A 24,681-nucleotide genomic window follows, 5' to 3' on the forward strand; every position below is an offset into this window, starting at 1 on the left:
CGTTAAGCGTTCACCACGGTTACGCTAAAACAAATAGAGAACCTCATCCGACAACAAGTTAACTTGGGTTAAGTGGCGGCTCTGGGTGCCAGGGCGCCATATGAACAAGACAAAAATTCTCATCAAATATATGTCAAAAGAGATGCATGTTTATTTTTACATGAGCAAAGTTGTTTCATTTGTCGCTGTTGTCTATTGCGCGACGTACATCCAGTCTGATCACGCAAAACTCTTATTAAAAAGGTCACATACACAATTGCTCCTCTTCAATAAAATAGATAGGACCAACGTGGGGCGCAACATTCAAGCTGGCCAATTTATCAGTCAACGACAGTTGAGAGTGATGTCAGCATGCATGCTTGCTCTGACCAACCAATCAAGAGGATGGAAAATGTTGACATTTTCGAGCTTCAGATCACCGGCCTTGGGCGGACAAATTTGAAATACTGATCCAATGCCAAAACTTAAGTAAAAGTAAAATACAGACCCTGAATTATATAAAAGAGAAACGTACAAAAGGAATTATATATGCTGGTCCTTTTTAAATTTTGGCAAAAAAAAAAGTTCCCTTCTTTGATTAAATTACTTCGTGCTTGTACTCAGAAGGAGGGAAAAATATTATAGTCAGAAACAAAATAAATTCTCCAGTCAAGTACACATACCTGAAAAAGAACTTTAAATACAGTGATTGTTAGTCTATTAAGTATTTGTACTTCGTTACTACCCACCACTGGAATAAATGGATATAATAATGCAACAAATAATGGTTATGAATGTCAAGTCTTCTGACACGGAATGAAACCTGACTGCCCACCACTGAGTACAATGAGAGCTATAAATTTGGAAATGTATTCGAATTATAACTCGAAAGTTGAAAGTAAGTCATTCTTTCATGCATGTGTACAGTATTCACGAAACAGTTATTTAAGCGTTTCAAAATAGGAACGTGGTGTTTCGTGTCCCCCCGAATGACGGTAGTATTTAGTTTGTCCTAATTACTTTGCCGTACAGCGCTCCAACTGTTGGGGGGCGGAGTGACAAGACGACGGGGAGAGTATTTCTAACACGTCCGCAGTTGGAAAATAAACTCAAGTCAATTTCAACAGTAAGTCATACTCAGTTTTCAACCAAGTATCTCTTCTAACTGCAACAATGAGCGGCAGAGGCAAAGGCGGCAAGGGGCTCGGAAAAGGAGGCGCAAAGCGTCACCGCAAAGTTCTCCGTGACAACATCCAGGGCATCACCAAACCCGCAATTAGACGTCTGGCTCGACGCGGCGGAGTCAAGCGTATCTCCGGCCTGATCTACGAGGAGACCCGCGGTGTCCTCAAGGTCTTCCTGGAGAACGTGATCCGTGACGCCGTCACTTACACCGAGCACGCCAAGAGGAAGACAGTCACGGCCATGGATGTGGTGTACGCTCTCAAAAGGCAGGGCCGCACCCTGTATGGCTTCGGCGGTTAAGCTTATCGGCTCTCTCCCATCAACCCAACGGCTCTTTTAAGAGCCACGCACTGAAAACTGAAAGGGCACATTTCCCAGAAAACCTACCAAGTTGCAGTGGAAAATTTCTGGTCACTGTTGGTTAATTTTCGTTGTTGGTCCTGTACAGTATGATAACCACAATACGAATAAAGTTAATTTCTGTTTTAACTTTTTATGGGGTAGCCAAATGCGGCGCAGGGACAAGTTTAGCATGGAGGTGCCATACAACACATTCAGTAAGTTCGACCAGGAATTGACTCAAACGCCAAAAATGTTAACTTAATATATTACAGTTTGTGGCAGTTTTTACAGAAGCTTTCAAAAGCGACAGTCAATTATTGCAATCGATTCATGTAGATATCAACATCTGCTCACTTCAACTTCCGAAAACATGATTGCTTCAATATTTTCTATAAGCCATTTTCCACATGAGCGCCACATGTCGTGAAACTCCTATGGAGAGGGAAACACTTAACATCCCCAAATATTGGGATGATCGCTAGGTGGTTTTTCAGAGGCTCAATTGGGCAGAAGTATAAACGTATGCATACTTGTTCGTGGTTGGTCGGTTTTAAGCTCATCAATAGAATCTTCACAAAATCCAAAATTAATGTGCCGATCGAACTGAAATTTTCTGAGGCTGAAGTGGGCCAAAGTAGAGATCTCCAAATATGGTGGTGATTATGGCAATTTCCGCGCATCAAGTATGAATGTATTAACCTTCATCGTTTATCAACTATCCCATTTTAAGTGTCTCTCGTGGAATACACATGCATATTGAACATTCAATAACGTATTCAAAATTAGATTGTCAAAGCAACAATATTCAAAAACATGCAAAATATTATCAACAAAGTAAATGGTAATTAAGCTCAACAATGCTATGACAACATTTGATTACAATTAATGCAAAATGTCCAGAAGTACTTTTGTTGAATGGAGAGGATGTAAAGGATTGTCCATGATCAAGAAGTCTGCTCACTTACATTCAAATGTAAAATACAGAAACACATTTTACAAGTAACTACTTCGTATAAGGAAAAAAAATCGAAAAACATCTAGTGATTCTGGAATGCTTGGCCAACCAAACGTGTTTTCACGGCTTTTTGTAAGTGTCCACTTGTAGAATACAATACAAAATGAGTCGTGGTTCAATAATCGTAATAGCAAATACATATCGGGTTAGTCAATTACACGATGGCGTCAACCTCTTGTGTGGGGTGTTGGTATTTTTTTTCTCGACTGGGTTTACTCTGTCCGACCGTTTTCAGCTATTATAGTTGTGGGTAAAATCTTTCAGAGTCATGTTTCAACATGTCCACTGTGCGCTTGCTTGGACATACGCAACCACACAAGTGCTGGAAAACCTTTGGTGTCCTTTCCAAATTATTTTATAAACTGTATTCAATGCTACTTAACACTACATTTGCAATAGTGTCTCCCAATCAAATGTAACCAATATGCTTCAAATGCACAACCACGACACCATAGCTTGGAATGTGTATATAAACATTCAAACAAACATCTAAAATCGCTACGTGAAATTACGGGGAAAAGTGGAAATAACGGACCCAAAACAAACACTAAAACCTTGCCTGCCTCAGAATGAAGAAACGCTGATCTGACTGCAATCTTCTAATGAGTGCACATTCCACGCAAGTAACACCCTCAAATCACGTCACATAGGTGCAAACTAAATTCAAGCTGTTAAGTTATCAATAGACTGTCATCAATTGATTTTTCATGCATCCAAACGATCGATGAACACGTAAGATCCTCGCGTGTGTTGCCGACTGGTAACCGCCCCGGGGTCACCGCGTGAAACTCGTGTGTTTACCATCGTCTCAATTTTCGCTGATAAAGGCAAAAATAAAACCGATCGTGGAGCCGAGTTGGTTCTAATCCACGCTCAGATGTCTCTGCTAATGTGCGAAGCTGCGTCGCGACCGCCACGACACAATTTCACGCATTTTGAGGACAAAATGTCACCAAAAGTGGCCGCGGTCGTCTCCGAATGACAGAGAATCGGTGAGGTTTGAAAGGTCTAGTGATAAAACCAGCCCATATTAAACCACAAAAACAATCCTAGGCTAAAGAAGAGGGGGTCAACTATGATCTGGTGCAAAAGATTTGATAATAGATTTGAATTTATAGCGTAGTTTGGGACTTAAACGTGAAAGAGAAAACACAAAAAGCACGTCCACATATCGCTCGAGTGCAGAGCTGCGGCTGGGTTGAGTCTCCCCGGTTCTCATGTGCCGTATAAGTCCCGCCTCCTGCTCTCCAGCGGACAACTTGTTTTCAGCAAGACGCACCGGAGAAGAGCCATGGCAGAGGAAGCACCGGCAGCACCCGCTACGACCCCGTCTAAGGCGGCGGGAAAGGCCAAAAAGAAGAAGCAAGTAGTCAAGAGGGCGAATAGAGATACCCCCAGCCTCTCCAAACAGATCGTCGCCGTCATTTCCGAATCCAAGGAGCGCAAAGGAATGTCGGTGGCTTTGTTGAAGAAGTCGCTGGCGGCCAAAGGCGTGGACGTGCCCAAACTCAACAGGCGCATCAACGTCGCCTTAGTCTCTCTCGTGACTAAGGGCATCCTGACCCAAACCACGGGAATTGGCGCTTCTGGTTCCTTCAAATTGGCCAAGAAGGAGCCGGCCGCCAAGAAGCCCACTAAAGCCATGAAAACCAAGAAGAAACCCGCTGCCAAGAAGTCCACCACTACCACCACCACTGCTGCTGTCGCCGGCAGGAAATCGACAGCGGGCGCAAAGAAGAGACGTACCTCGGGCAAGTCTGAAACGAAAACTAAGAAGCCAGGGAAGAAGTCTCCTGCTAAGAAGGCTTCCAAGTCGGCAAGCAGCCCCAGGAAGGCCACGACGTCCAGAGCAAAGTCGAATCCCAAGTCCAAGAAGGATACCCCGAAGAAGGGGAGGAAGCCTGCCGCCAAGAAACCTGCACTCAAAAAACAAGCCAAGAAGGCACCAGGGAAAAAGTCCAAGAAGTGAATCGACTAACGCGTTTCACATCTTCAACCAACCAAAGGCTCTTTTAAGAGCCACCACATCACCCAAAGAGCAATTCCTCAATCTATTATGCATTTCAGAATATGTTGTTTTTCTTTTTAGATATGTGGCAGTGAATGCACACTGGCTGGTCACCATAAATAAATTGGATGGTGTACCCCCCCCCCCCACACACCATCTCAAATTTGATTAAAAGTTGCTTTATAAACCCCCAGATTTGAAAATATATTGTTTACATAAGCTCCCAAAATGTGATTGTACGTTTCTTAACTGTCGTGCGCCAAAACGTAGTCTGGGATAGGGTGTTGAAAAATAATAGCCCAGGGCTGGGGGACAGGGTCAGCCATGTTGCCCGGCACTGCCCAGAAATCCACCAGCTGTTCGGGAAGGTAAACATATTTTCCCGAGGTTCCCCATTTTCCCTCCCACCTCTGATACAGGACAAACGGAGCACCTCATTCATGTTAAGATTTTGAGTGAGTTGAATTTTGTGGAAAAAAAATGTACAAAATGAGTTCTGACACTTGATGTTAGTTCGCAGGTCAACGGTTTTGTGCAGTCCTTGAATGTTTTTTTTTTAAAGCAAGACAGCCCTTTGCATTTGTATGTGGTTATTTTATTGTTTGCTTCAAACCCTTTTGTTGTTGGATTAGGATAGTTGATCTTTTATACATGCATTGAAACATATCAAATGGATTAAGAGCAAATATTTTGCCCATAGTTAAAGTACCATTTTTGTTATACATCTGTTTAGGAAGTGTCTGAATCAGTGTAAGGACTGAAGAAAAAAAAATTGGCCCCTCCTGTATTTCGTTGCCCATTATCCCTACTTTAGAAACACTCAAGAAACAAAAAACTGTTAAGTCAATTCAGACATCAAAATCAACAAAAACAAAGCTGTTCAAACGTCCGCTTAGACAGTTGGCGCCTTTCAAAGTGTTCCCGCCAACGCTTTCATTGGTTCATTTCAAATTCTTCTCGTCCAATCGTTCCTTTAATACAACGACACGTGACTCTCCATTCGACCAATAAGCGTCCCCGTAGTGCCGACACTCTACTATAAAATCTCCGGGTGACGCGTGCAATATCATTACAGACTAAGCACTCTCTCTAGTCGAAATGGCCAGAACAAAGCAAACCGCTCGTAAGTCCACCGGAGGAAAAGCTCCAAGAAAGCAGTTGGCTACCAAGGCGGCCCGTAAGAGCGCCCCAGCCACCGGCGGAGTGAAGAAACCTCACCGCTATAGGCCCGGTACAGTGGCTCTTCGTGAGATCCGCCGTTATCAGAAGTCAACGGAGCTGCTTATCCGTAAGTTGCCCTTCCAGCGTCTTGTCAGGGAGATTGCCCAGGACTTCAAGACTGACCTGCGCTTCCAGAGCTCAGCCGTCATGGCTCTGCAGGAGTCGAGCGAGGCTTACTTGGTCGGCCTGTTTGAAGACACCAATCTGTGCGCCATCCACGCCAAGCGCGTCACCATTATGCCCAAAGACATCCAACTGGCTCGCCGCATTCGCGGCGAGAGAGCCTAAGTCTCCCGGTCTCCCCATCACAACAACGGCTCTTTTAAGAGCCACTCACTTGTTCTAAAATGGCTTCAATTCCTCATGCTTATCTCTTACAATGTGACAAGGACAATATTGATGCTCCTGGTGGTTTGTGTATTATGTAGAAAATGTTGCACACATTGAGTCCCCTACTTTGGAGAACAAAAAAAACTAATCAACCCCTTGGCTATTTTCGTTCACAAAGCATGCCATGATGAGAATAGCAGGGTTTCATTTAATTTTTGGCCTCAGTCTTCAATTATAAGAAGCTGGTGTGAAGATCAATAGCAAGTGTATGTAAAATATTTCATAGTTCCCCGAATACTAAATATTTACCTCATATTTAACGTTGGGAATTATTTGCATTAAAATGTCCATTTAATATTGCTGTTCACCTTATTAGGGTTTTGATATTTAAGGTGACAAATATTGTATTGTAAAAATGACAACGATGTCGACCAGTTTGTTGACACATTTAACACTGAAGACGAAATGTCAAGAATTCAGGTTACCTATTGCATGTCTGTATATAATTGCTATAATTTTGAAGTTATAGGTAAGTTACATTGCTCAGTACAAATACTATAAGGGTTTAAGGTGCGATTACATTGATGAGCTGGTCATTGAAAATTAATCAAATATGTTAATGGTACACAAGATGTTTGGTCATTTGGAATATTGTGTACATTTTATTTCATGTCCTGTATAGATACATGTGAACATTCCTAAATACTGGCATGTACTAATGAAATGAATATACGATTGTAAAAATCGATTTTTTAAAATTTCCTTTTTAGAACATTTGTAAATATGAATGTATGACCTATTTTGTATTGATTATTCCTAAATCATTTTTAATAAATGACACGACACTGTCAGTTTATTTGCATACTACACTAAGGTAAAATCCTGTTGCGCCACCCACGTTCCTCTGTAGATACTATCTACATTTCAAAAAGAAAAAAGCGCGACAACTTCCTTGCCCTATTGGTTAAAAGTTCTCCGCCCACGATTTCGAATCTGCAGTAATACGTCACAGCACACAAACCAATCCTGTGAGAGCAACAGCGTACAAAAATTTGCATAGGACGAATAATAAAAGCTCAACTCAGCCAAGTCCAAGTTCATACAACGCCTTCCAGTAAAGTCGTCAACATGCCTGAACCAGCAGTCAAAGCCTCAAAAAAGGGCTCCAAGAAAGCCGTCGCCAAGTCTACTAAGCCTGGCAAGAAGAGAGTGAAGCGCAGGAGGGAGAGCTACTCCATCTACGTGTACAAGGTATTGAAGCAGGTCCATCCCGACACCGGCATCTCTTCCAAGGCTATGAGCATCATGAATTCGTTCGTTACCGACATCTTTGAGCGCATTGCCGGCGAGGCTTCCCGCCTGGCGCTCTACAACAAGCGCTCCACCATCACCTCCCGGGAGATTCAGACCGCCGTCCGCCTCCTTCTTCCTGGTGAGCTGGCTAAGCACGCAGTGTCCGAGGGCACCAAGGCTGTCACCAAGTACACCAGCTCCAAGTGAAGTGCTATTCTTCAATCTCGGCAAAAGGCCCTTTTCAGGGCCACCACAAACTTCTTAAGACTTCACTTCCTCACTCAGTATTATGGTACTAATGCTTGTCTTTACTGCAACTGAGTTGTAAACCGCAGTCCATGAAATGATCAGGGTTTCCTCATATTTATTGATCTGTAATTGTTTTGTTTATTGTGAATGTAACGTACAATGATTATTTGTACGAGGCTACAGCGCCTGATGACAGTGACTTAATTCCAAAATTATCAGGCGATACTTTCAATGTGCTTTTTACATGCATCAGTATTCGAATCTATCAAATACATTCGACCGGTAGATGTATTATACCAAAGCTACATATAAATACTTTACGATAACGCCTGTTGATTAATGCACACGCCCGACTGGATTCCAACCCAATGAAGTCTCTTCTTCGGCTACGCCCCTTAGAAAAACAGCGCTATTTATTAGAAAATTGATTTGATCGGGGTACTACTGTCCGAAGACAGCTGGGGTGGGCTCGAGGATAAACTGATAAAGAAGTAGATGGATAGATATACTCCTGTACCCCATTTGGTTACATTATGAACAGGAAGAATTCTAATCGCAGGTTATCGGAAATGCTCATCGAAAGTAAACAAATTGTAGCATCTCAGATCCAAGTTTACAATTGACAAAGCCGACTAATTTATACTGAACTCGACTTAAGACAAAGAACGTTTACAGAAAATAAGTACACGCAGCAAACAAATCAATTTATACTGAACTCTACATATGACAAAGAACGTTAACAGAAAATAAGTACACGCAGCAAACAAATTGCGAGCTTCCATGTAAGACGCTGGACAGGAAATGAATAAGGCAACGATATCCGGTTTGCCTTTCATCATAAACGCGACTTTGCAAAATAAAACTAACTGTAGGAGCACGCAAAAACATATTCAGGACCAAGTCAGGACAACAGAAATGAGACGTTAGTAGCTGAAACATCAACATTTTTGCAGAAAAAGCCGCTTCATGAATCCACAATTGGAATAAATGCTATGTAAATTATTATTATTGGATGTGTTAGTACATGTTTCCGTAGTGTAGTGGTTATCACGTTCGCCTAACACGCGAAAGGTCCCCGGTTCGAGACCGGGCGGAAACATCTTTTAACCACAAATCAAGGAATTTTTTTTTTCATTATTCTAATCCAGCTAAGAAAATACAAATGATTTAAAAAGTAGCTCTGTGGCCCGAAAAAAAGGCGTTAAAAAGACTACTGCAACTGATGGTCTGGCATGATTTATAATACCGGAAGTTCCGCTCCACGTGAGCCGACCTATGCAGCAGTTGTGGGCTAAACCGTCTTTCCGCGTCCATAAAATGACTTCAGCGCCGTATCCGGCAGGTGGGAAGTGTAGAATGCATTCCTTGGTGAGTTCGCTATAGCGGTCTTTGTCTTTTGTCCCGCGGACGAATCGCAGCCAGGGCAGAACGTCTAGTTAGCTTGAGCTATTTACATATGCTAACGCCAGCGCTCCAACTGCCTGCTGTTTTGTTTTGGGCTGTGTTTGTTATTTATTTTAAGTGGCTTCGCCTTGAACCAACTAGTTGAGCTTGCCCGGGCCCACACGATGAATCAAATCATTTATACTAGTGGTTTGAGAAGGTGATAGGCAAGCACACTCTCTGACGTGGTATGAGTATGTTTTAAACTCAATTCGATCTCAAATGTACGCATACGTGTTCATCTAAGCACGGCAGGTTTTATTCCACAAAAGGTTGATTTGCTATTTTTGTTAGCCACTGTGACGTAGTTTGAATATTAAAACTATTTTGGGCAGCATACATACATGCAAGTACATTTTTCGAACTAACATTTCTCCAAGGTGCCACTGTGTTGAATTTAAAAGTTAAATACAAATGAATTGTAACTTTGGCAGTGATTCTTCCGGCTTCCCCTTACATAAGTATTCAGTTAAAATATATCGCAGATGAAATTGAAACAAAAAATGTGCATAGATAACTGCTTCAACACAAACCGTTCTACAAAGGTTGTATGTTAAATTACAACTGAATTGATTAACATTTTTTTGTACACCACTAGAGAGAGCCAATTAATCACTATTGGAACTTGGAGCTACCATACTCTGAGAATCTTCTTTTCGTTTGTTTTGTTTTGCACTTCATTCTGTTTATAACCCGTTTTCATAGTTATGATTTATGACAAAACAATGTGCTGCATTCATGGTCCCGGAAAAAAAGGAGAGCAGTCGCCAATGCACTTTCGGCCATTGACTGCTCGAGTCAAACTGTCAAAAATACAAATGTAAAATGAAAACAAATGCAAGAATCTGTTGTAGGCCACAACACACACCCAGCTGCTCACCCACAGGCTCAACAGCTGACTGGATTCCAACCCAATGAAGTCTCTCCCTTGGCCATGCCCCTTAGAAAAACACTTTCTTTCTTGCCATGCGCTTTTAATCCTGATTTTTTTTTTCCAACACAGCACTATTGTGCTATTTATTAGAAAATTGATTTCATCGGGGTAAAGCGAGGTAGTAGCTTTTTAATGGAACTCATTAAATTATTTTTCACAGATTCCTGACGGGCCGCCAGATTCGCTTCTCTTCCACACCGGGATGTAAACATGGACGGTGTGGACAACAACTACATCTGGCAGCGGCGCGTGTTCCACGGCATGCGCAACCAGAGGGGTGAAGTCCCCTTTCCGGAGTCGGCCAAAATCGGCGTGGAGTTCAACGCCACCGTGGAAAGATGGACAAAGTTGGACACCAGTCTGTTGACCCACGGCGTGCTAATGGAGATCTGCAATTTTGCCCGGACCGTGGCGACGGCGGAGAAATATTTTCTATTTGAGGTCATGGCGTTCAACTTTGACCTGGGCTTGGACACCGCAGACCACAAGTTGTGTTACCAGTACGCGGCCCGCATTCACGGCAAAATCAAAAATAAAAAGGTCAAACCTCAACATCTCAAGGACATCTTCCCGTTGCCGGACGTGTCCGTTTTAAAGGCGTACGTGGACAAGACGACATCGCAGTCCCAGATTCCTCTCAACAACTTTTTTTCCATCCTCGCTCCTCCCCACTTGTCGGAAGAGCAGCCCGCGGAAGGCGCGGTTGTTCCCAAAAAGGGACAAGAAACGACATTACACAAAGCGAACCCTTATCCCATCTGCCAAGAATTGGGCGTGTCTTTGGCCGTTGACCCGTCCAAATCGGGCCACCGGAAGTTCCATTTGGATCTGCTCACCAATGGCCTGATGCTGGAACTCCTGGACTTCTCTCGCGTCCTCTCCAGCACCGCCAATCGCATCGGCAACACCTTGCTGGAGCAGAACTTTGGCATCCAGGTGAGCCAAATCCCAAGGGTCATGTTTCAGAAGCGCAAAGCTCTGGATTACACGAGAGCGGACGCCAGGATAAAGCGATCGCTGCAGTGCACAATCGGCGACGCCACGGAAGAATTGCTGGCCGATTCCTACATGTGCCCACTTGACTCTGAGGCCGAAACGCAGTCCTCCGTGGCTGTGAACGAAGACGACGGACAGGTTCCGGTCACGGCAACTCGCACGGACACCCAAAGCAGCATCGGCGAACGCTCTGATGAAGGAGCTCTGGACGGTGACGCGAGGCGGAAGCTGTGGCTGCTGCGTGGCGTTTGCTCCACGCGAATCCTGACAACCCAGAAAGCCAAGAGCCAGTTTGAGAGCTGCCGGGAGATCGGTTTGGACTTTGACGTCGGCTCGGGCGCCAAGCAAGCCTTGCCTCTGCATCTGCTCACCAACGGTGTCCTGATGGAGGTTCAGCAGTTTGCCATGGCCCTAAATAAAGGCTCGGGGAGCTTCTTGTCGGACATCCTGGAGCGCAACTTTCACGTGGTCCCGCAGGAGGAGCACAGCACGCAGACTCTGGTCGGGGATTTAATCACGAAATGGAAGGCCCTCCTCGCACATCCCGACAAAGCACAATTTGAGTTCCTCAACGGCAGTTTACATCTCCCGCACATTTACGACGGCGGAAAGGAAGTCGAGTCAACAAAGTGCGCGTCGTCGTCCTCGGACATGGACCCGTATCCTTTCTGTAAGAGGATCGGCCTGGACTTCTGGGCGACGGACGGCGTCAAGCTGCCGTTGTCCGCGCTGACCGTCGGCGCGCTGCTGGAAATGTTCCAATTTGTGGACAGTTTGCGCGGCACGACGACCGAGCTGGTCAAGGACATCCTGGAGCACAATTTCAATTTGGACTTGCGGAGTGGCGAGAGCGAGGCCGCCGCGGCGTTCCAAAAATGGTGCGCCGGGGTGGTCCAAAAATGGCCCTCGGTGGGGAAGTGGTTTGTGAGGAGGCCGAACGCGCTCCCCAGGGACCTGTGGCTCAGCACGCCCGTCTTCACGCAGATCGAGTCGGAGGACCGCGGCGCAGGAATACCCTCGAATCAAGAGACGAATGTCACGGCGATCCAATTCAACGACTTCGGCGCCTGCAAACAAATCGGACTGGATCTTGACGTGGGCTCCAAATGGGGAGCCAAGAGTAAGTTGAGCCTGCAACAGCTGACCAGGGGCGTCCTGCTCGAGGTGCACCGCTACGTGCGGCAGAACCGGCTCCGCTATGTGCCTTCCCTTTTCCAAATCCTGGATTACAACTTTGAGCTGGGCTACCACAACTCGCACAAGGTGGAGTTCGCCTGGTCCGTCGCATCTCAGGTGCTTGCCATGGCGAGGAAAAGTAACAGGAACGACAATTACCTGAATACGGTCTTTGAGCTTCCCTTTCAGCTCCCGCCGTCGTCACCCTCGCGGTGCAAAGACGAACCGGAGGAGGAACTCCTCCACCAACAGGATCCCGGCGACCAAGATATCGTGTTTGTCCAAAAACTGCAACCTGTTGACATCGAGGTGGAGATCGAGTAGTTTTCTGTAGTTGTCTTTTAGCAATGGTGCAAAAATAAAATGTTCATTTCCCGCCATGTCTTCTGCTCAATTGTTGCATTCATAAAGCCATGAGAAATTCCCAAAACAGATGAATGTCCAAGCCACACATGCTCTTAAACCACTTTATAGGAAGTTAATATGGCTGCCGGAGTTCCTCCCCTGATCGGAAAAAGGTTATTGAATTGAATTGAATGCAAATTTATTGTCAAATGTTGCTGTACGTATGTGTAACATACGGCATGCGTCTGTGTTTGTGTGTCAGAAATTTACAGGACCGGTGTGACAAAAGACATTTCAAACCCAAACTACGAACGGCACGTATGCATCCTGAGTGAAGCGGGACAGAAAATGGATGGATGGACCTTTGCTTTTTGAATGAACGAGCGCAAGTTAAGTTTTGCACGGTCTTTGAGTTTATTCACGTGTAGCCGGGTACAGTATATGTATCAAATATGTGGGTTCAAGTCATTTATGTTTGAAGTTGCTGTAAAATCAGGAAGAGTGTATGTATGCTTCGCATGCTTCAGAAAGTGCAGGATGAGGAACAAGACAATTACATAAATGATAATTACAAAAATTATGAAACAATTGTGTGAATTGACCAGATTATTTGCGGGGGTGGGGTGGGGGGGGGCTAAAGAATGACTAACAAAGAATGTTTCCGCCCGGTCTCGAACCGGGGACCTTTCGCGTGTTAGGCGAACGTGATAACCACTACACTACGGAAACACATATTAACTCTTGTGACCTCACTGACACTTCAGGTCTTATAAATCATGCCAGACTACCGGTTGCAGTAGTCTAACGCCTTTTTTCGGGCCCACACAGCTACCTTTTATAGCATTTATATTGTCATAGCTGGATTAGAATAATGGAAAAAAAATATTGATTTTTGCATAAAAAGTTGTTTCCGCCCGGTCTCGAACCGGGGACCTTTCGCGTGTTAGGCGAACGTGATAACCACTACACTACGGAAACATATAGTAGCTCTCCTGAAGTAAACTTTTAAGTAGGCAATACAGTTTTATGTGACGCTCAAAGGCGCTTACATGTATTTTTATCCAACTACAAAAGTCACCTTTCTCCTGAATGGTAACTTTTCTAATACTGCTTTTGTGTCGTACAGTATGCCTCCAAAGTACACGAAGCGGGTTCGTGATACATCTAAATGGTGTAAGCCAGGGCTGTCAAGCTCATTGTCGAGGGCCACATGGTAGTTACTGTTTCCCTTTGACGGACGTTATGACTGTGAAACCATATCAAAACGATCAGTATAATGGTTTCTTCAACTAAGTTGCTGTAACCAAGTTACTTTGGTAACAAGGACATACTTGCATACTGTCACACGGTATAAAATGCTAACGGTTTCCACTTCATAGCGATTTATGCAAGTGTAGAAACGTTTATTGTTCTCTCTCCGTAAAAAGAAATTGGCACTTTAATCTGCAGTGAGGCGATTAGTAAAGTTCATACTGATGGAAAGGAAGTCTTAAGAAGCTTGTTGTGGCCCTGAAAAGGGCCTTTGGCCGAGAGTGAAGAGTAACACTTCACTTGGAGCTAGTGTACTTGGTGACAGCCTTGGTGCCTTCGGACACGGCGTGCTTGGCCAGCTCACCGGGAAGAAGCAGGCGGACGGCGGTCTGGATCTCCCTGGAGGTGATAGTCGAGCGCTTGTTGTAGAGTGCCAGGCGGGATGCCTCGCCAGCGATGCGCTCAAAGATGTCGGTAACGAACGAATTCATGATGCTCATAGCCTTGGAAGAGATGCCGGTGTCGGGATGGACCTGCTTCAATACCTTGTACACGTAGATGGAGTAGCTCTCCCTCCTGCGCTTCACTCTCTTCTTGCCAGGCTTGGTAGACTTGGCGACGGCTTTCTTGGAGCCCTTCTTGGAGACTTTGACTGCTGGTTCAGGCATTGTGACAACTGCTCAGGTAAGCGATTTCTGAATTGAAGTCGGCCGAGTGTCGTTTTTATAATCCAGCTATGCAAATTTCTGTGCGCTATTGCTCGTACAGGATTGGTTTGTGCGGGATGACGTTTAACACGCTGTTTTGAAATCGTGGGCGGAACGCTATTAGCCAATAGGCTAAGGTACTTGTCGCGCTTTTTTTCTATTTGAAATGTGGATAGCATCTCCCGAATACCGCGAAGGGGACGACAAGGGAATTTTGCATTGAAGTAGAATGCAAATGAATGCCAAAAGTTACAAGGATTGTCTCTCTGGTTGCTTGAATGGTTCTAGTACCACATCCACAAAAAGTAAGACAAGTCAAAAGGGGTCTCCTATCTCGGTTCATAAATGAGAGAGACGGATAGTAGTTTTTAGAACGTTTTAAAATATTTTGGTTGAGTTTTTCCGACACATTGTCATAACTTTTAATTTTGCACACAAGAAATACACAAAAAACTAATACTAAAACTAAAATTTCCAGAAAAAACTAAAACTAATAAAAACTAACAAACCAGCTTTGAAAATTAATAAAAACTAACTCACAATGAAAACTCTCAAGCCATTATCAACTCGGCCCCTCAACAGACAAGAGCTTTTCAAAACATTTATAGCACATATCCATCCTGGGGTGAGCAGGTAACTAGCAACTGTATTGTAATACATTTTTTTAAAAATAACCCTCTCAATGTTACGAGTTGATATTTATCTTCTTCCTAATTATTGTGAGAAAATCATTAACATGAATGTCTTCACGGTAATGAATATAATTTGCAACAAAAATAACAAGATGTCACAATAATAGGAACATTCTTCAAAGCAATTTGAAGACATTTGTTCTATCCGAAGTTCACATCAAACCGTTCGTTCGCCATTCCAACTAAACTAATGGCTCCTTTTCAAAAAGTTTGCTGACCGTCCGAGTTTAAACGTCACTCACTAATTTTCAAAAAGTTTGCTGACCGTCCGAGTTTAAACGAGTCAGGAAGTGCTCTCAAGTGGCTGTGGTAATGGCTCTGAAAAGAGCCTTTTAGTTTGATTATGTATCCGAGTTGACAGCTCACTTCCGAGTCTTTCTAACTGTTGGTTTCTTGGTTGCTGTGCCTTTCTTCCCAGTAGGTTTCTTCGTTAATTTAGCCTGTGTTGGTTTTATTTTAAGCTTCTGTTTAGGTTTAGCAGTGGCATTGGACTTCCTGGGACGAGCTGAAGTCTCCGATTTCTTAGCCATGGGTTTCTGCTTGGGCTTGACATATTTCTTGACGGATGTCAGAGAGTTCCGTTTCTTGGAAGAGGGCGTCGGCTTCTTGGGTCTGCCAACCTTCTGGATGGATTTCAACCCAACGGAGCTCGTCTTCTTGGGTGATTTGGTCTTGGGGGCAGGTTTCCCCTTTGTCACTTTGAAGGAACCAGAAGCGCCAGCTCCCTTGACTTGGGTCAGGGCTCCCCTCTTCTCCAGGCGAACCAGGGAGTCGTTGATGCGCTTGTTGAGCTTCGGCACGTCCACCCCTTTGAGCGCCAGAACTTTCTTGAGCGCGGCCACCGACATGCCTTTGCGCTCCTTGGACTCCGCCATCACCTCCAAGATCATCTTGGAGATGCTGGGCCGTTTGCTCGCTGGTGCTTTCTCTGCCATGATCGCTATCTCGCGTCTCTCGTTCGTAACGAGCTGTCAGTTTTTTTGTAGACGAGCTGTCAGCTGGAGAGTCGGAGGCGGGGCTTGGAAGGCACATGAGAACCGGAGAGACTCAACCAGCCGCAGCTCTCCACTCGAACGAAATTTGTGTTTTCTCTTCCGCGTTTCAGCCCCAAAGTGCGCCGTGAAAAAACATCTACCTACACGATTTGTACACTACAAGCAAGATAACACCCTTACCTTTCGACTCAGTTCATATTTCTTTGTAAAGATTTGCAAGTTGAGATTTTAGAGCTTTCACAACACCCCACTACTCAGTCATCTGGTGACGTTCGCGATGACTTTTCCTCACACTTTCTTCTCAAAATGTGCCTAATTGTGAGGTGATCGACGCGACAAAGCGTCGCGCATTAGAAGAGAACCTCGACCGCGGATTACAATCAAATCCACGATGGTAAATGTTTCATTTTGTCTTTTATTGGTGAAAATTGGGACGGCAGCAAACACAGTGTTTGCCACCGTGACTCGGGGCGGTTACTAAACGAAATACGCGTTCGATCTTGTTATCGGATTACATGATGTCATTTTTTTTTCCAAAATGCCATTTTATAACGATCATCTGCTTTCTGTCAGGAGCACAATACGACCACGGTAAAGACACAGCGGGATGTTGAATTCTTCCTAACGATTTGTTTCGACATGGCATCTGCACCTTGAATGGGTAGACTTGATGTACTGTGAGGAATAATCGAAGAATCCACTCCAGGCGTTTAAGACTTTATTATACGTGGAAGGAGGATAAACTGGGGCTATGTCGGACACAAAAAAAAAAAATGCAAAATAATGTCTTCCTGGGAAAATTAGTTTTGCTTCTACACGAAGCTGAACTAAGACGTGTATTCTTTTTGCAAGTGGACGGCAAGTTGGAAAGGGAAGGAGCTAAGATGTTTGTGTGCAAGAAAGAAAATCAACATTCAAGTGAGTCAAAATGACTGCAGTCATGCCAAAAGCAAAACTGATCAAATAAATGCGTTTCACAGTTTCAAGACAACCCAAACTAGACGGTATACAGGTTTATATTGTCATCAAACAACCACAGGACCACCACAGTCTTTAGACAGCGTGAGCCTTTAGTCCTCTTCAGTCACATCTTGAGTGGTTCATCAAGCCATTCATCAATCCACCATGCATTTTTTATTCCCCCCCCATTGTGTGCGGACGAAGCCAGGTCATCACAGACCTCTTTAAAAAACAGTTTCTGGATTGTGGGAGATAAAACAAGAAGGTTGAGAAGAAGAGTTGCTGTAAAAAAGAAAAAAAAAATCCTAGTGATCGGCACTTTTGAAGTGTTTAATAGTCAAGGGCCTCCCATAAAACAGGTAGCGTAATAAATGGCGAATGTGCTTCTCCAAGCCTCAAGGTAGGAACTTGTAAAATGTCAAACCAGTCATCCATACGCAGTAGCTTTCAAAAGCACTTGTCCTCAAAAGCGGAAAGCTGGGACCTATCGCAGCTTAAAAAAAAAACAAAAACACTCAAGCGCAGGGAGAACATGCAAACTCAACACGGGAAGGCCACAGTCGAGTGTCAAACCCAGAACCTCAGAATTGTGAGGCAGACGTGGTGACCACTAGCATATCGAAGAAAATGTCTACTGGACATCGAACTCACGGCCTTCAGGCCCGCTTGGTGGCCACGCTGCCACGTGCCTGTTAATAAATATGATCACAAAACACAACACGCTTGTGCGACGGAAGGTCAATCGAATCAGTTTTGAAGCACACGATCGGTGGCCAACCAACGATGTAACCCGTTTTGTTCCTCCATTTTGTTGTTTCACACCCAAAGTGGCCACAGCTCTCTCCGTATGAGTCTGAATATTTGTACCGTACTGTCCAATTTCTCTCTTTTACTGCCTTTTCACATTCCTGTCTCGCCCGCCAGCTGCCTTGGCGAGCGGCGACGCCGGACCCAGCCGGGGTCCCGGTACGCCCGACCCCGGCAGGAGGTTCCGCCCGGCCTTGTTGGAGGACGACGACCAAGGTGGCGGTTGCAGCTTGGGGGCGACGCATCGCGGGCTGTGGCTGATGGAGGACAGCGTCTGCTGGCTGCCGTTCAGGTAGGACGAGTTGTTGGATCCCTGCTGGGAGCGGTAGTTGTAGTACGCCTGCCAGCCCTGGCGCTTCCGTTTCCAACGGCAGCGGAGGATCCGGATGAAGGCCTGAAGGCACGGGGGGGTGTCAGGATCTCTGTTTGCATTACTTGCTTCGAGTAACTAGAGCTGAATGATTTTTAAAAATAATTGAATGTCTTTTTTTTCCCCCCTCAATGCGATTCAATCAATTATTTTTGTCAAGGTCCTCTTGCCATGTATTCTTGTTAACAGAGACAAGCAATAAATCCATTTGTATTCCAATAAACAACACCAGATTTACAACACATAAATATTTTGACCTTGCAGGTTAGGGTTACGCTCAAATGACTGTTGAAATAAGATGAGTTTCATTTGCTAACTTAAGAATCACTTTAGCTTGCAGTCTTTTAAGCGGCTTCATACCTGCTTAAACTCACGACTGTAGCAGGGGTAAATGATGGGGTTCAGGCAGCTGTTGAAGTAGCCCAGCCAGAAAATCACCTTGAAGAAGGTTTCGGGTGGGCGCAAATTTCTGTTAAAAGAACCTAAAACACACAAACAATTTAAATTTTCTGGAATATGTGAAGATATAGCACACAGCAAATGCAGACTCTTCTGGACTTTGGTGGTATTTTAAATTAAAGGCTGAGCTTGTGAAATGTCAACTGCTATGTTAGCTTCTCTTGCTAGCTAGTTCACTTCCAGCTGACTAAAGTAATTGTTTTAATTTTTGGGTTGTGTCTTTTTTAAGGGGGGGGGGGGTTAAGTTTTCTACACCCTGTTTTTATTCCGCAATGGCCAATTTCACATTTGATACTCCATCACTGGTTTTAGTGTGTTGTTGCGCCTTTTTAAGAGTGAATCACGACAGTTGTTTGATTTAGAATGCGCATGATTGCTCACGAATCGGATTGAGCTGTTGTTGTTTGTGAACATTTGGATCCTCGGGGATTGATGTCACATTTGAGTCCATCTGTTTAAAAAAGGAAGAAGTCATCCAACTGGCTAGCTGCCTTAGGATACGTAACGCATGGTCCAGTCCAGTAGCAGCAGCGTAGCTTGGAAAACTGGAAAGGAGAGCAGGGAAGAGTTCTTGCCACTAAGGGGCAGCATTTGCTTTCATCGTCATTCCTGAGAGGCTTCTCACCTTCATCCAGTTTGGACGATAGTCTAAAGCCCTTGGTGACCCCCCCAGGTGAGGCAGGTGCTCCTCACGTCCGAGGCTCTCGTGGGATTTCCGGGATTTGTGGCGGATCGACACTTTATTTTTCCTAGATAACAGATCTCCTGCGAGATGAATTTGTTCTCCTCCGACATGGACTTGTAAGGCCATCCTGTATCGCCGCCTGCTATCTCTGACTATATATGACGAAACCCGGCGCGAAAACCAGCCGTCCGCCACCATAACGAGTGCGTGGCATCATCTTCCCATCATGCATCACTGTCATCCTAACCCAAGTTTGGCTATTTCTTTCCTCTCACACAGGAAGGTTTTATTTTAGCTTGAGTTTGGGGTTCCAGCCTTGTCCTCCGTGTAAACACTGTCAATGACCACACTACTCAAGGGGCTATTTTGGAAATGCAATGTACGATGCTAACAGTGCGCTAAGGGTACTATCAATCCATCCGTCCATTTTCGACACCACACGTCGTCATTGGGATCATAAGTAAGCTTAGGCCGATCCCAGTTGACTTATGGCGAGAGAAGTTGGATAAAAATAATTGTCTCTGTGATAACGGCAAACAAACTTATCAAATGTTCTGCCCGTAACTCGTAACTTTAATGTTGTAAGCGTGAAGGGATCGAACAAGCGGCCATTTTAGTCACTATCCAATTTCCTCAATTAATCGGCCGATTAATCGGTGATCTGAAATTTATCCTGGCAAATATAGGAATCGGGATCAACCTAAAACAAATCCTTATTGGTCGTGCCCAACGCAAAATCTCTCGACTTTGAGGCAAAGGTGGTCCCCGCTAGGCGACCGCGCTGCCCGTCCTGAATATATTCCACGAAATGTTAACCACATCTGAAAATTAGCATCACAAGCGTCGGTCGACTTCAAAGTCGTAAAATCAGCCATATGTTTTGGGTTTATGCTTGCATAAATTAAAGTGAACATTTTATTATTTAATAGTGGAAACTTTTTTTTCTCTTTTTTTTTTTCCATCCAAAGTGCAGTTTTATTGAGTCCGAAGTGTAGTTCACGGCTCAGCAGAAACGAGGCATCAGAAATGCAACTCAGCACTAAAAGAGCAGCAGAGGTCAAAGCGCAGCTAAAAAGCAATTTTAAGTGCCCGGGTGGTAAATAAATATACATATGTTATATGATGATGTATTCTTTCATAAAGTCTTGAGGTGTCATTCGAGCACCTCGTCTGAGTGTGAGGAACATTTCTAGAATTATGGATTGAGTTCAAACATAGGAGAAAACATGAATAAAAAATAGATATACATTTAATCCTACCTACTATTTAGCTGTGTTGTTTTATTGATTTTTTTGTCGGTTGTTTTTTTTTTTTTTGTTATTACTACATCTACTCGGACCATCAAATTGTATTGCGTGTTGTACAACTCCAACAAAAAACCTGGTAAACGTTTTTTGGGGGGTGAGCGTACGTTGGTGAAAATCTCCATGTCTAAATGAGGTTTTTATGATCAGATTGTCGAACTAACTCTTTTCACTGTATGTTAATGTAGAGCAAAGCTTCTGGCAGACATGATGCTATCTCATGTTTTTGCAACTCACAGTAAAAAAAAAAAAAGGGGGGGGGCATCTGAAATAGAACAGAAGCTCTTAAATAGAACCAGATGATATCCAATGCACTGTTGGATACATAAAATTGATACGACACGCAAATGGCCATAGAACTAAAAATTGACACCTAATTGTGTTTGGCATTGTGTCAACGTGCCATGTCTACGCATTGTAGTCGTGCGCGAAGTGCTGCCTCCGTGAGTGAAAATGCTTTCAGTGAGTTGGGGGCACTTTAGCGCGACGAATGAGGATCAGCAGAATAGAAAAATCAATGGATTGAAATTTCAGTCATTTAAATTGACGTGCTTCGTTTTTGTAATTATCAATTTAGTTCACACAAAAGATTGGTGGGTTTTTAGTTTTTGCTGTGCTGTTTTTTTTTTTTTTTTTAAATTTCAGACATGGAATTTAAAAAAAAGTGATTCTGTATTTATTTTTTTAATCTTGCACCTCGCAAATGCCTTCTACAGGGGACATTTGCTGTTTGTGGGGGATAGAGGTTGATAGTTAAAATCTGCAAACGATGCGCATTGTAAATGCATCAGTCACTGCTTCCTTTTCACGATTAGCGCAGGTCTTGCGATGGTTAGTTCTGACAATGAGAGGTACGTACTGATGGGAAGAGCCAGGAAGAAGGGCAGCCAGCACAGGATGAACATGCCCACCACCACGCCCAGCGTCTTGGCAGCTTTCTTCTCCCTGGAGAACTTGAGCAGCTTGACGGTCAGCGTGCAGCGCCCGGCCGAGCTCGCGCCGCCGCCCTTGGAGGCGGCGCACAGGTCCTGGATCTGTTGATTGCGGCAATGGATCCTCAGTGTGAGCTCGTTGGAGTCCTGCTGCCGCTCCTTCATCACGCCGGCCTCCAGGTTCTTGGTGGTGCGCTTTGCTACCACATAGACGCGACAATACATAGCCAGGATGACGGCCAGCGGGATGTAGAAGGAGCCCAGCGAGGAGAAGAGGGCGTAGAATGGCTCCTCGGTGATCACGCACTCGGTGTCGTCCTGCGGGAAGGGTGGAGGAGGTCACACACGAAGTTTTCCGGCGGGCCTGCCATCCACCTTGTGTGAAATTACTCAACCCAGCTAATCTTTTGTACACCACCGATTGTTTTTTTTTTCCGAAAATGTGTCTCTGCAAGAGTTGTGTTTGCGCAGAACACGCCCACCTGCGATGGCGGCTGCTTCCATCCGAGGAGCGGTCCGATGGAGATAACGATGGCCAGGATCCAGACGGCCAGCATGGCGAGCAGCGCGCGCCGCTCCGTCACGATGACCGGATACTGCAGCGGGTAGCGCACACCGATGTAGCGGTCGATGGAGATGACGCACAGCGACATGATGGACGCCGTGCAGCACAGGACGTCCACCGCCGCCCAAATGTCGCAGAAGATGCGTCCGAAGACCCAGTAGTCCAGAATCTGTGGATAAAGATTTGGGAATGGGCATCTCCTGTTTAAGGTGAGTACCTTGGACACAAGGATGCTGTATCATTCATTCATACAGCAATAATACATGTAGGTTGGAGGAGTAAATAGAAGAAGACTGTCCCAACTCAGGTACAATCATATTTTTTTTTTGCAGAGGATAAAGAATATATGCCTGTGGGTATTGTTTTATTGGCTGTCAACATGTTTTGCTCCTGCCCGTGTTCCACTATGATGTGTCAAGTATTTTTAAGCACTGTGGCCTCAATGTGCTAGTTTTTTTTTTTTTTTGAGCCAGTGTTTAGTGCTAGCGGATTTTCAAATGACAAAGTTGTGTGGATTGGATCAATACAAAAAGGGTCTTCAATTATGCCCCAAAGCCAACCAATTTTTGCAAGCATGTGCACCCTGGTGGGAAAATTCCCATTTTAGGGGACCCCACATACCCTCCCCAAATCACACAGAGGCGCCCCCAGGAAGTCGGTTATTTTGGTTTGAAGCATTCGATATGGGAGGGGGGAGATTCCAAGGTTCGATGAACTGAACTCTTCGCGGGGAAGTGTCCCAAATGAGCCCGAATCGGAGCAGATTTAGCCCACAGATGGTGGACGTGATAATTAAAAAGATATTTTTTTTGCCTACATCGTGTAGCGTGGGTGGCGTATACCAGCATCAAAGTTTGTTGATCATTTGTGGTGTCTGCGTGATGACAGAATGGTGTGCAGAGGCTCATTCCTCACAGTTTTTGTGCTTGCCGTGGTTTGAAACTGCACTATGACATACTGCGAGTGTCTGCGTGTAGGGGAGGGAGCTAACATTTTGGCTCGTGTGAACCAATAGAGGGTCACCAAAATCCGTTTCTGTACATTTGACAAAAAATATTTTTATGTTGAAGGGCAACATGGTCAAATCGGAGTTTGTAAATTCTTCCCATGTTCTCCCACGTTCCAAAAACCTGCTTGATCATTTTAATGGGGAGCAAACAACTTGCGAGTGACTCAACAATGCTTCCAATGGGCCAGCAGAGGGCGCAAGAAATTATATACAGTATACATGATGCTTTATAATTAATGCAAAATGAACTCTCCGTCTATTTTTTTTTTTAATTAGGTTACTTACGGACTACAAAATCAAACAAAAAAAAAACAATTCAAGTTTGAAACAGTCAGATGAAAAATAAATAACGAAATAAATAAACACATTTGGCTGTAACCGAGCATACCTTTGGTTCAATTAGTCAATCAATATGTTCATGTGTATCAATATACAAAAGTCCGAAAGTTGGAATACTGTACACATTTTAAATTAACCGGCATATTTTCCCAAACGTTCATTTGTATATTATATATTGTTTATGTTTTGTTCCCAATTGCGCAAGTAATAACTCTAGCAGGTGTTCAGAGCAATATTTGTCTGATGGTCCTATATTTAGCAGTAGTTATGAATTAACAATTTTGTTCAGCAACAGGTGGATTTTTTTCCCCCCTGAAACGTTCGTTATGAATTACAATGCATGGTAAAATCTGTATTGCACAACCTTTTATCGGTCAAACCTAAAAACAAAATAATGAAAATATCTCAAACGACTAGAAAACATAAAGTGATTTTTTTTTTTTAAATCATCATCAAAAAATATATTTGGTCATACATAAAGCCAACCCTGATTAAACTTCACTGTTGACCAGTGTCGTGGAATCACTGAAATTAATGTTGAAACTGTGCACAATGAGCATTTTTTTTCCATCTAAATGAAGTTTTAAAACATTATAGAACCCCGGCATCATTGTTTTTTATCCCCCTTATGAACACTTGGGACTACTACACGACTGTAGTTTCGTTGGAGGGACGAGTACTGTATATATTGTTTTTTCCAAGTGGCGTCAAAGGTTTGAGTAGAACTACCGTAGAGTAACAATTCGCCGGAAGCAACTTAAAAACCCAAAACGTGCAACAGTAACCGAGCTCCTTCGTCACGTCGTCGTATGTCGAGTCGGCCTTGCGCCGTCTCACCTCGAGCGTGGCGGACACCGGCAGCACGGTGGTGCTGAGCAGCAGGTCTGCGATGGCCAGGTTGATGATGAAGTAGTTGGTGGGGGTGCGCAGGTGGCGGTTGCACACCACCGACAGGATGACCAGCAGGTTGCCCACGATGGCGAAGGCGATGAACGAGGCCAGCAGCATGCCCACCGGCACGGCCCGGCTCAGCTCCGGCGGGGCGTGCTTGCTGCGGTTGCCCGTGGCGTTCGAGTCCGCCGGAGGCGAC

At 44.5% G+C, this 24,681-nt stretch overlaps 8 protein-coding genes and 3 non-coding genes across 11 annotated transcripts; 6 read left to right on the forward strand and 5 right to left on the reverse strand.

Moving 5' to 3' along the window:
* The first annotated feature begins 914 nt into the window (after positions 1-914).
* On the forward strand, positions 915-2,214 carry LOC109513955 (histone H4). Its single transcript, XM_019866752.1, has one exon. The coding sequence runs from the start codon at positions 1,153-1,155 to the stop codon at positions 1,462-1,464; it is 312 nt and encodes a 103-aa protein (XP_019722311.1). The 5' UTR covers positions 915-1,152; the 3' UTR covers positions 1,465-2,214.
* A 1,508-nt stretch (positions 2,215-3,722) lies between these two features.
* On the forward strand, positions 3,723-4,546 carry LOC109513806 (histone H1-like). The gene has a single exon (XM_019866525.1). It carries the CDS (start codon positions 3,813-3,815, stop codon positions 4,488-4,490), a length of 678 nt encoding a protein of 225 aa, XP_019722084.1. The 5' UTR covers positions 3,723-3,812; the 3' UTR covers positions 4,491-4,546.
* A 669-nt stretch (positions 4,547-5,215) lies between these two features.
* On the forward strand, positions 5,216-6,648 carry LOC109513889 (histone H3-like). Its single transcript, XM_019866631.1, has one exon. It carries the CDS (start codon positions 5,628-5,630, stop codon positions 6,036-6,038), a length of 411 nt encoding a protein of 136 aa, XP_019722190.1. The 5' UTR covers positions 5,216-5,627; the 3' UTR covers positions 6,039-6,648.
* A 519-nt stretch (positions 6,649-7,167) lies between these two features.
* Positions 7,168-7,624, forward strand: LOC109514036 (histone H2B 1/2-like). Its single transcript, XM_019866868.1, has one exon. The coding sequence runs from the start codon at positions 7,209-7,211 to the stop codon at positions 7,578-7,580; it is 372 nt and encodes a 123-aa protein (XP_019722427.1). The 5' UTR covers positions 7,168-7,208; the 3' UTR covers positions 7,581-7,624.
* Positions 7,625-8,643: 1,019 nt separating this feature from the next.
* LOC109512975 (uncharacterized) lies at positions 8,644-12,495 on the forward strand. The gene is made up of 2 exons (XM_019865167.1): positions 8,644-8,990; positions 10,160-12,495. Exon 2 carries the CDS (start codon positions 10,210-10,212, stop codon positions 12,493-12,495), a length of 2,286 nt encoding a protein of 761 aa, XP_019720726.1. The 5' UTR covers positions 8,644-8,990; positions 10,160-10,209.
* On the forward strand, positions 8,649-8,721 carry trnav-aac (transfer RNA valine (anticodon AAC)). Its single transcript has one exon. It is a non-coding gene; the product is annotated as a tRNA-Val (tRNA).
* A 677-nt stretch (positions 12,496-13,172) lies between the features above and the next one.
* On the reverse strand, positions 13,173-13,245 carry trnav-aac (transfer RNA valine (anticodon AAC)). The gene has a single exon. It is a non-coding gene; the product is annotated as a tRNA-Val (tRNA).
* A 176-nt stretch (positions 13,246-13,421) lies between these two features.
* Positions 13,422-13,494, reverse strand: trnav-aac (transfer RNA valine (anticodon AAC)). Its single transcript has one exon. It is a non-coding gene; the product is annotated as a tRNA-Val (tRNA).
* Positions 13,495-13,888: 394 nt separating this feature from the next.
* LOC109515225 (histone H2B 1/2-like) lies at positions 13,889-14,673 on the reverse strand. The gene has a single exon (XM_019868910.1). The coding sequence runs from the start codon at positions 14,433-14,435 to the stop codon at positions 14,064-14,066; it is 372 nt and encodes a 123-aa protein (XP_019724469.1). The 5' UTR covers positions 14,436-14,673; the 3' UTR covers positions 13,889-14,063.
* Positions 14,674-15,413: 740 nt separating this feature from the next.
* Positions 15,414-16,555, reverse strand: LOC109515156 (histone H1.03-like). The gene has a single exon (XM_019868794.1). The coding sequence runs from the start codon at positions 16,099-16,101 to the stop codon at positions 15,529-15,531; it is 573 nt and encodes a 190-aa protein (XP_019724353.1). The 5' UTR covers positions 16,102-16,555; the 3' UTR covers positions 15,414-15,528.
* Positions 16,556-16,695: 140 nt separating this feature from the next.
* On the reverse strand, positions 16,696-24,677 carry LOC109513040 (alpha-1A adrenergic receptor-like; the record flags this gene model as incomplete). The annotated part of the gene is made up of 5 exons (XM_019865281.1): positions 16,696-18,322; positions 18,659-18,780; positions 21,606-21,996; positions 22,161-22,412; positions 24,429-24,677. Coding segments are annotated over 5 exons (1,326 nt in total), but the record flags the coding sequence as incomplete, so codon positions are not given.
* Positions 24,678-24,681: the final 4 nt, after the last annotated feature.

The sequence above is a fragment of the Hippocampus comes genome, unplaced genomic scaffold (assembly GCF_001891065.2).
Source record: "Hippocampus comes isolate QL1 unplaced genomic scaffold, H_comes_QL1_v1.1 scaffold197, whole genome shotgun sequence".
Classification (NCBI taxonomy): domain Eukaryota; kingdom Metazoa; phylum Chordata; class Actinopteri; order Syngnathiformes; family Syngnathidae; genus Hippocampus; species Hippocampus comes.